Source organism: Chionomys nivalis, chromosome 10 (assembly GCF_950005125.1).
Source record: "Chionomys nivalis chromosome 10, mChiNiv1.1, whole genome shotgun sequence".
NCBI classification, from domain to species: Eukaryota; Metazoa; Chordata; class Mammalia; order Rodentia; family Cricetidae; genus Chionomys; species Chionomys nivalis.
The window spans coordinates 8664796-8676226 of record NC_080095.1 but is presented as its reverse complement, the minus strand read 5'-3'; the positions used below and the strand labels follow the sequence as shown (position 1 = coordinate 8676226).

General features: G+C 36.2%; 1 gene segment (V, D, J or C); it reads right to left on the bottom strand.

Moving 5' to 3' along the window:
- Positions 1-5684: 5684 nt before the first annotated feature.
- On the bottom strand, positions 5685-6168 carry LOC130882756 (immunoglobulin heavy variable 3-74-like). The segment is given in 2 exon segments: positions 5685-6016; positions 6123-6168. Coding segments are annotated over 2 exon segments (378 nt in total).
- Between the last annotated feature and the right edge of the window lie 5263 nt (positions 6169-11431).

Genomic DNA, 11431 nt, shown 5'->3' with positions numbered 1-11431 from the left:
TGATGTTAGCTGTCGGCTTGCTATAAATAACGTTTATTATAGTTAGGTACGACCCTTGTATTCCTAATCTCTCTAAGACCTTTATCATAAAGGGATGTTGAATTTTGTCAAATGCATTTTCAGCATCTAATGAAATGATCATATGGTTTTTTTCTTTCAGTTTATTTATATGGTGGATTACATTGACAGATTTTCGTATGTTGAACCAGCCCTGCATCTCTGGGAGAAGCCTACTTGATCATAATGGATAATTTTTCTAATGTGTTCTTTGATTCGGTTTGCCAGTATTTTATTGAGGTTTTTTGCGTCGATGTTCATAAGTGAGATTGACCTATAGTTCTCTTTCTTGATTGTGTCTTTGTATGGTTTTGGTATCAGAGTAACTGCACCTTCATCAAAGGAATTTGGCAATGACTTCTCTGTTTCTATATTGTGGAATACAATAAGGAATATAGGTATTAGGTCTTCTTGCAAGTTCTGGTAGAATTTTGCATTGAAGCCCTCTGGACCTGGGCTTTTTTCGATAGGGAGGTTTTTTATAACAACTTCTACTTCTTCGCGACTAACAGGTCTATTTAGATTGTTCACCTGGTCCTGGTTTAACTTTGGTATATGGTACTTATCTAAAAAAGTGTCCATTTCTTTTACATTTTCCAATTTTGTGGCATATGGGCTTTGTAGTAAGATCTAATGATTCTCTGAATTTCCTCTGTGTCTGTGGTTATGTCTCCCTTTTCATTTCTGATCTTGTAAATTTGCATATTCTCTCTCCGCCATTTGATTACTTTGGATAGCAGTTTATCAATCTTGTTGATTTTCTCCAAGAACCAGCTTTTTGTTTCATTGATTCTTTGGATTGTTTTCTGTGTTTCTATTTTGTTGATTTCAGCCCTCAGTTTGATAATTTCCAGTCTTCTACTTCTCCTAGGTGAGTCTGCTTCTTTTTTTTCTAGCGCTTTCAGGTGGGCTATTAAGTCTCCAATGTGTGCTTTCTCTGTTTTCTTTAAGTGGGCACTTAATGCTATGAACTTTCCTCTTAGCACTGCTTTCATACTGTCCCATAGGTTTGAGTATGTTGAGTCTTTGTTTCATTGAATTCAAGAAAGGCTTTAATTTCTTTCTTTAGTTCTTCCTTGATCCAGGTTTGGTTAAGTAGTTGACTGTCCAGTTTCCATGAGTTCGTGACTTTCTGGAGGTAGCATTATTGTTGAATTCTAACTTTAATCCATGGTGATTTGATAAGACACAGGTGATTACTAATATTTTTTTGTAACTGTGTGAGTTTAGTTTGTTACCGAGTATGTGGTCAATTTTCGAGAATGTTCCATGAGCTGCAGAGAAGAAGGTATATTCTTTCCTATTTGGGTGGAATGTTCTATAGATATCTGTTAAGTCCATTTTACTCATTACCCCCCTTAATCCTCTTATTTCTCTGTTAGTTTTCTGTCTGATTGACCTGTCCTTTGGTGAGAGAGGAGTGTTGAAATCTCCTACTATAAATGTGTGTGGTTTGATGACTGCCTTGAGTTTTAGTAATGATTCTTTTACATAAGTGGGTGCTTTTATATTAGGGGCATAGATATTCAGGATTGAGATTTCATCCTGAAGAATGTTCCTATTATGAGTAAAAAATGTCCCTCTCCATCTCTTCTGATTGATTTGTTTGAAGTCAACTTTGTTAGAAATTAGTATGGCCACACCTGCTTGTTTCTTAGGTCCATTTGCTTGATAAACCTTTTCCCAGCCCTTTACTCTGAGTAGATGTCTGTCTTTGTAGTTGAGATATGTTTCTTGTAAACAGCAGAATGTTGGATCCTGTTTTCGTATCCAATCTCTTAGCCTGTGCCTCTTTATAGGTGAGTTGAGTCCATTGACATTAAGTGATATTAATGACCAGTGGTTGTTAACTCCGGTCATTTTTTCTTTCTTTCTTTCTTTTTTTTTTTTTGATAGTAGAATTTGTTTGTTTCCCTTCTTTGAGTTGTGCTCGTGAAAGGTCATTAGATGTCTGAGTTATTGTGGGCATTGTTGGACTCCTTGGGTTGTGAATTTCCTTCAATTACATCTGTAACGCTGGATTTGTGGCTACATATTGTTTAAATATGTTTTTATCCTGGAAAAATTTTGTTTTCTCCATTTATAGTGAACAAAAGCTTGGCTGGATATAGTAGTCTGGGTTCTATCTTTTATATATCTTGTTCATGTTCACTAACACACTAATATCTCTTCTTCATAAATTACCTTTTAAAAAAGCAACAAGGAAAACCCATATCAGTACCAAATCCATTGTGTGTTTTGTTTTCTGTGCTGATCTCTGAATGGGAAGACCTGGGCATTCAGGACTGATTCCTTTGTCTGAGCTTCAGAATAAGGGTTTATCTTGTTTTCATGAGAACAGATGGGCCTTATTTGCATACATTCTGGCTATATAAGTTCTGCTGTTGGAGCTAAGAGTGTGTTCTAATATGTTTGTAAATGTTCTGGAGAAGTCTGGTAGTAAAGACTCTAGGATTCTGATAACAAAAGGGGATATTAGTGTGTAAATTTATAATAAAATATGTAAATTTAATATAAGACTAAATGAAAAATATCATCTATCATGAGCAAGTAGGACTCATTCCAGAGATGAAGTAAAGTTTTACATTTGTAAAGTTACCAATTTAATCCATAACACAATCAGACTAAAAGACAAAATCCACATGATCATATCATAGGACTGAAAAATGAGTTTAACAAGGTCTAGTATCTCTTCATGATAAATGTCGTGAGACTCTAGGAACACAAGGAATATACCTCACCATAATAAATGCAATACACTGGAAGCTCTCAACAAACATCAACTGAAATTAAAAGAATTTATAGGCATTTCCACCAAAATCAGGAACAAGTTTATCCACTCTCTATATACCAACTCAAAATAGTACGTGAAGTCTTATCTAGAACATTAATATAACTAAGGAGATAAAGTGGACAATATTAGGAAGGGAAGAACTCAAAGTATCTATCCTTGTAGATTATATGATTGAATATACAACTAACCCTAAAAAGCCGTCTGAAAACTACTACAACTAAGAAATGTGATTACTAAATATCAGGACATGATATAAATACACAGATATCAGTGATCTTTCTATATACATATGATAATGAAATTGAGATAGAACTTGACAAGGAAACAGTACATTCACAAGAGCCTCAAAAATATTTTGTGGTAACTCTAACCAAGTAAAATATTTGTATGATAAAAACTTTAAAATATTGAAGAAAAAATTGAAAAGGCTTATAGAGATGGACAGATCTCCCCCACAAATGAATTAGTAGGATTAATACAGCTAAAATTTTCATTTTATAAATAGCTATCTACAGATTCAATACAAACTTCAGCAAAATTCCACCACAAATATTCATAATTGAAAGGACAATGTTCAGATTCATCTGAAAACAACAAGAACAAGAATTCAGGAAGTTAAAATAACCCTAATTAATACAAGAACTGTTGAAGGTATTACCATCCCCGACATCAAATCATACTATAGAGCTGTAGTAAATTAATAGCATGGTCTTGGCATAAATCTGGTATGTTGATCAATGGAAAAATACTGAAGTCACTTACGTAAGTTCAAACACTTATAGACAATGGACTTTTTTTTTTTTTTTCGAAAGAAGCCAAAAGTCCAACTAGAAATAAAAGGGAATCATCCTCAACAAATAAAGCTGGCCAAATTGTTTGGCTGCATGTAGAAGAATGTAAAAAAAAAAAAAATATTACACCCTTCCCCCAACACACATAGATCAGGCTACAAAATGGAAAATATTTTTTACCAACTTCTCATCCAATATGAGGATAATTTCTTGAATATCTAAGGAACCCACAAAAACAGGGTATCAAGAACACAAGCAAATCAATTAAAATGGGATAGATTCAAAGTGAGATGTCTCAAAAAGGTTGAGAAGGATGAGAAGAAATATTCAAAATTCACCAGCATGAAGGAAAAGCAAGTCAAAAGTGCTCTGAGACTTAAATATACACTAATTCAGAATGTCCTAGGTCAATAAAACAAATGACAGCTCATTATTTGGTCAAGTAGAGTAAGGAGCACTTACAGGTGAGAATAAAAATTTGTACAGCCATTATGGAAATCATAGTAGAGGTTCCTCAGGAGTGAAAGGAGATCTACCTCAAGTTTCAGCTTATTCATATATCTAGAAGATTTTGCAAACTAAGATGATGACACTTGCTCAAACATATTTATTTCTGCCTAGATGTCCTTCGGTGGATGGATGGATAAAGAAAATATGGTTCATTAACATGACAGAATATTATTCAGATGTTTAAATTTCAAAGTCATAAAATTTGAAGACAGAGAACTGTATCTAGGGAAAAAGGCATACTGAGTGAGGTAACCCAGACCCCAAAATACAAACATGCCATACATGCCCTTACATGAGGAAGTTTGCTCTTGAGGCTTAGGTAAGTATGTTTTATTCCACATAACCACACATGTTAGGTTTAAATTATGGGACTAGGCAGTTAGGTTAAATCTATCCAGGAAGTTGAAATGGAATGCAGAGTTATGGACTGGGATGTTGTGCAATGGAATAGGATCAAAGTGTAAGAGAGTTAGAAGAGGGAAGAATAGAGGTATTATGGAGAGGGAAAAGTAAAACTAAAGGCCAATTGGAGGTTCATATGGAAAACAATGAAACAGAAGCTGGCTAAATTGCATACATATATGAAGGCAATCTAAATAGATTTACATATAACAGGGAAGATGAAGATGTAGATAGATATCTCTCATAATCAAATGAGGCCTCCAAGTCTAGGAATAGGTTTTATCTAATTGAATTATTGGCCAAGCAATTCCCATGCAATACCCAAACAACCCAGTCTACTGCTAAATATATGACTTGGTGTCCACATAGGTAATTTAATATTGACAAAGGCAATAGTTATACAAATCATTGAAATAATTTTATTGAGAGACAAAGATATGGGAACAAAAGTCAGTATTCATAACTGAAATTATTTCTGCAAGCAAGTTTCTGAACAGGAAAGAAATCATTAGCAAAGTGAAGAATATACAAAACCTTGGGAAAATGTTCTTAATTCATATTTTATTAAAATATAACTACATCCTTTCCCTTCCAAATGAACTAAAAGCACACCTGGGTCTCATTTGAACCTGAGTGCATCATCCTCAAGGAGAAGAGATGATTGCAAATATGCCAAGATGTTTTTATGTAATTAACATGGTGCCATCTTTCTCTTGGTTTTCCCTTAAACATTCATGCAGCTATAATCAAAAAGTATAACCTGACCTCTGCCTAGAATATGCAAATACTCAGAAATGTCCATGTACTTTCTTCTCATGAAATTTCAATGACTAATGTAGGGTACTTTGTGTCCCTGTAGTTGTCAGTATACACTTTGTTTATGAGAGACCATGCCTCATATGATAAAATAGCACAAGAAGAGCATATAATGTGTTGAGGACATTGGATCCCTTCACAACATTCATGTGGAGAAAATTCCTGAGAAAGTGTAAAAGAAATGCAGGTCAAACACCTGAGAAGAGTGCTTAATCTAATCATGTCTGCATAAATTCCTGGGATGAACCTGTATTCTGTGTCTTTTGTACCCCCTGGTGGCCTTGAGTGGCCTAACAGTGAGGTTTAAGTCTGAGTTAACACTGAAGTCCCATCACTGTGTCATTAGCACAGTAATAAGTGGCTGTGTCCTCAGATCTCACACTGCTCATTTGCAGGTACAGAGTGTTCTTGGCATCGTCTCTGGAGATGGTGAATCGATCCTTCACAGATGGTGCATAGTTTGTTGTACTGCTGTCTTTATTAATCTCTCCAACCCACTCCAGCCCCTTCCCTGGAGCTTGGCGAACCCAGTGTATCCAGTAGTCACTGAAAGTGAATCCAGTGGCAACACAGGATAGGCTCAGGGATCCTCCAGGATTCACCAGACCTCCTCCAGACTCCACAAGCTTCACCTCAGACTGGACACCTGCAAACACAGAGAAAGTTGTTAGTAAATTGCTACAGAAGTTCTATCTTATATATATCTTGTTCATGTTCACTAACACATTCAGTATCTCTTCTTCATAAATTACTTTTGAAACAAGCAACAAGGAAAACCCAAATAAACACCAAATCCATTGTGTGATTTATTTTCTGTGCTGATTACTAAATGTGAAGACCTGGGCATCCAGTACTGATTCCTTTGTCTGAGACTCAGAGCCAATATTTATCTGGTTTTCATGAGAAGATATGGGCATTATTTGCATGCCTTCCTGCTATATAAGTTCTGCTGTTGGAGCTAAGAGATAGCGTGTTCTACTATGTTTGTAAATGTGTGGGAAAGGATGGCAGTAAAGATAATGTTATAAAAATATTTGTATCGTACTAAGCTATTTTTCATTCACATTAAGTATCATCTATTTCATTTAATAATTACGAACAAAATATGCAATTTAGGAATAATTTCTGCCCAATTATTCATTTCCTATATTATAGATGGCAGTAGGCATTGCTTTGTTACATGCTCTGCAGATCTTTTCTTATGCTGTGTTGACTTCATCATTGATGCACTAGGCATCATCCGAGTCAGCTACAGCCCTAAGTTGTAAGTGTAGTTGCCTCTGGAGTTTGGAAACTCTATTTTTGTGTTGAGATCATGTGACATGACTGAATTAAATTGTTCAGTAAGGAACCTGCAGAGACTTTGTCCATTTTCATTTGCATCGGGTAGTATGAAAAATTTGTGTTATTTTTTTATTTTATGCCTTTTTTCCGAATATTTACCTGTCTGTTCACTAGAAACAGGGAGTGACTGATAAGCTGAACTTCAGTATACAGCTCAGCATTTGAACTCTACATGTCTTCACATATACCTTCACGGGCCTCCCAGAATGACAGTGTCACTCGTAACACCCCACCCCTTGACATTTCTTATTCAGACTGTTTCATGCCCTTTTCCAGATTGTTACCTCTGCATATACTATGTGAAGTAAAAATCATCTGTGGTTTTGAGAAAGTTCATTGAGCCCTTTCTGACCCCATGAGGCAACAGTAGAGAACACTGGAGACTTTGGTTGAACTCAGATGACTGTTCAACAGAGAAAATGGAACATCTGTGATTTTAGCTGATTACTCTCAGACACTTTTACAATATGATTTTCAGGGTGTGAATTGCAGCCTATTGAGGAGAAGGACACTAATTATTAATTACATAACCTGGTAAGTTCCTCATGTTCATTTACTTATCCAGAAACAATAGGAACCAACAGTGTCTTAAATAAGCATAATTTTCCAATGACTTGACTAGACATTTGTTTTCTTGAATTTGTTTCTCAAGACTTTTACTTCTTACAAGTATATAAGTCAGCATTTCTCATCATTACCTATTGTGTGATGCATAGATGTATACATCACCAAATATCTGAGTTGCCATCACAGTGATTCGCTCTCATCTTAGTGCTGAATATCTCAGATGTAGGAACATGGTCTCTTCCAGCATGTTCTCTACCACCATGTAAGTGAAGGGTGCATTCCTGTTCTATCACTTGTTTATTCTAAGATACCAAGACACACTGAATATTTTATATCCTGGATCTTCATTGACTACTGAGTTAAATTAACATTTATAATGATGGTGACTTAGCCATCAATTTGAAACACCTAGATGTAAATAATTTACATTGAAGAATTCCTTCTATTTGACTGGCCTACAGCCTTTCTTGTATGCATTTACTTAAATGGTAATTAATGTAAATGAATCTACTCCATCATGCCAGATGCTATTCCTGGGTATTTAGGAAGGGCCTATATAATGAAGCAGTCTAATTAAGGAAATAAGCAGTATTCACTTTTCGTCTTCACCTCAGTCATCATCTTTATAATCCTGTATTGGTTTTGTTCAATGTTGGATTATGATCTGTAAGATGATCTTTTCTTCTTCTAGTTGCTTTGATCATGGTGGTTATTACAACAAAAGGACCAAACTTGGAAAATAACCAAATATAATGTTTTCCAAATAATGTTTTCTACAAGCTTTCTATGTTGACTATAGGAAAGAAAAAGATGATTCTGACACTGGAAAATGCCTCATCTTATGACTAATGTTTTGATAAATTAACAGCAAAATCGAGAGTAACCTAAGAGGAAAGAATTTCAATTGAGAAACTTCTGTAAATATATTACTATAGGCAAGATTATGATTCAATTAATCCCTTAATGATTGAGTTGACCAAACCTATCCAGTTGTGCATTGAACTTCCTACCATATATTGTCTAGGGGTTTTCAGTAATCATGCTGAACAAGCCTTGGGAAACAAGACAGAAGGCAACACTCAAGTATTGCTTCTGCTTTCGTTCTGACCTTGATTTTCTGCCTTGATTTCATTCAGGGGTGGACTAAAATGTGAAAGCTAGAATTTGAAATAAATATTTTTCTTCCCAAGTTGGTATTACTCATCATATTTTCCCATTGCAATAAAAATGTAAATGTACCCCTCACTTTGAGTATCTGCAACTGATAGTCAGGTTTGAATTGTACTGGGTGAGTCCCAATGTCTCTGCAGTTCATTCTCAAAATCAGAGATATTCTTGTATGGAATTTTGTTGTATTTAATGACAATAGTCCAATCACTGGAAAAAGTGATTTTTGCCCAGTATTAGATACAAGACCCAGTGAGATCATAAGCTTTTGACAGAAACCTTTTCATGAACAGTTACTTCCTTGGTCCAACCTGAAGAACAATGTAGATATTCATCAGGCCATGACAGTAGAAAAGATAGAGGATCATCAATACTGACACTGGCCACATGTTGTAAAACAGCCCAACCTCATGAGGAATCTGCAAGCTATCACGGTTCAGTCAGTGACTTTTGTGATCATTTGAAAAATGACCACAACAGAGGACAGAAGTTGGGACAGTTATGCATGGTTCTACTTTAATGTCCAACATTCCTTAAAATTAAACACACACACACAGACACACACACACAGACAGATAGAGAGAAATAGAGCTATATCTGGGTTATAGAAATGAGTGTGCCTTATTCTGTTCCTGTGTTTCACTCATAATTTTTTCAACTGTTCATCAGTCTGTCTTTTCATTTTATTTCTTATAAAAATGATAGAAAAAAAGATGAATCCGGAAAGGAGCATTAACTCAAGACAGGATTTATCAGTCTTCCAGTCACTGAAATCCTTGTAGCAGCTGTGAATAGGGCTCTGGTGACCCTATTATACTAATGGCACATTAATCTCTTCTGAATCTTCCTGAATACCCACATCCAGAATTGCACCAAAAAGTGTGTGGAGTTTAACAAAAGCTATGCATGTCACCCAGCCTGTGTTTCCAGATTTCACAGCTGGACTGAGACAGACCCAGGGACTTTCCTGTAAATATAGGAGGTGTACATTTAAGTACGGGATCTAGGTTTGCACTACAGTGCAGGCAATGTTTGTATAGGAGTTCATCCCAAGGTCTATTTATGGATGTAACTTCATCCCTGAATTGTCCTGTGCCACATCTGTGAAGTGTAATCCAAATTTAGACCTAATGATCTTTGTTATACTTGAAGTGTACAATATTGAAAATTGTAGGTAAGTGTCAAGAAACTGGATCAACTTTCTCTTCAGGTCATCTGACTATTATGTAAACCATAAGAGGGCACATGTTATTCCTGGACAACGATGAACTTAGTGTAGCCTGAAGGGGACTTTCAGCAACTTCAACAAGGCAGAAATCATCCACACAGTGCCTGACCCCTACAATAGGCATTTCCATTACCTATGCTGCGCTGATTGTCTGCTATTATAAGGAGACTTAAAAATGAGACTCTAAGACTCTGATAACAGAGGGCGATGCTAGTGTGTAAATTTGTAATAAAATACATAAATTTAATAAAAGAATAAAGGAAAAATATCATCTACCATGAGCAAGTAGACCTCATTCCAGAGATGAAGTAAAGTTTCTACATATGTAAAAATACAAATGTAATCCACAACCTAATCAGACTAAAAGATAAAATCCAAATGATCATATGATTAGAGTGATAAATGAGTTTAACAAATCTAATACCTTTTCATGATAAATGCCCTGAGATGCTATGGTCACAAGGAATATACTTCACCATAAGAAGTGCAATATACTGGAAGTTCTCAACAAATATCAACTGAAATGTAAAGAATTTCTAAATATTTACACAAAAATCAGGAACAAGTCAACCTCTATTTTCTCTGTTCTTAGGCAGTTAGAAGAAAAGCCAGAAAAAAACCAAGTGTTTTTCTTTCTCTGCCTGCAGTTTTTAAAGTTCCTGAGATCAGTTAGGACTGAGCTCCCCCTGCTGGTCCAGAGTTCCTCGACAGGGAAGTTTGTGTCTGGGCTAATGCTGAAGTTCCCACACTGTGTCTCTTGCACAGTAATATGTGGCTGTGTCCTCAGTGGTCAGAGAGTTCAGCTGCAAGAAGTACTGGTTCTTGGATGTGTCTCTAGTGATGGAGACGGGGCTCTTAAATGACGGGTTGTAATAAGTACTACCACCTCTATTTATGTACCCAATATACTCCAACTTCTTCTCTGGGGACTGTCTGATCCAGCTCCAGTAGTAACCACTAGTAATGGAGTAACCGGTGACAGAGCAGGTGAGGGACAGTGATTGTGACGGCTTCACCAAGCTAGGTCCTGACTCTTGAAGATGAATCTGGGACAGAATTCCTTCAGACAAAAAAAAAAAAAAGAATTCTGTCAGTCACATGTTGTCAGAACCCGACATGGACACATGTATGAAGTGGGAACACTCACCAGGAAAGGCCATCACCAGGTAAAGAAGTTTAAACAGTTTCATCTTCTAGAATACACCTCCTTTTCTTCAGAGGTTAGCCTCCTTGAGAGAGATGTGAGCTCCCACAGTACAGGAGGGGATTTAACACAGAGCTAGAAGATACATTTGCATGAGGGAAGTCAGGCTAGACTTATAAACTGGAGATGCAGACCAACCAACTGGTTTATTACAATATGGTCAACAGTGTCTCTGACCTTCCTACAGATAGAGTCTGGAATAAGAGAGCATAGGTACTATACTCATCATAGTAAACATATCTTGTATGAACCCGCATCCACTTCCTAGCCTACCCTCTCCATCAAATTCTTCTGTTTCTGTATTTTTAGGTCACAACTCAATGCCAACCATCTGTTCATGCTACATTTCCTGAGTTCTTGATTTTTGATTAGAATGACCACACTGCTACTAATGTCATTCTCTTTTCTCACTCACGAGATGAAATTGTGCATGTGTAACAATTTTTGTACAGTTTAAATATGCATTATTCTCACTGGTTACTAAAAATCTGACTGGTCTACACCTGGGTAGGAAAGTTGGTGCCAGCGAGTAAGCCTAGGAGAATTCTTAG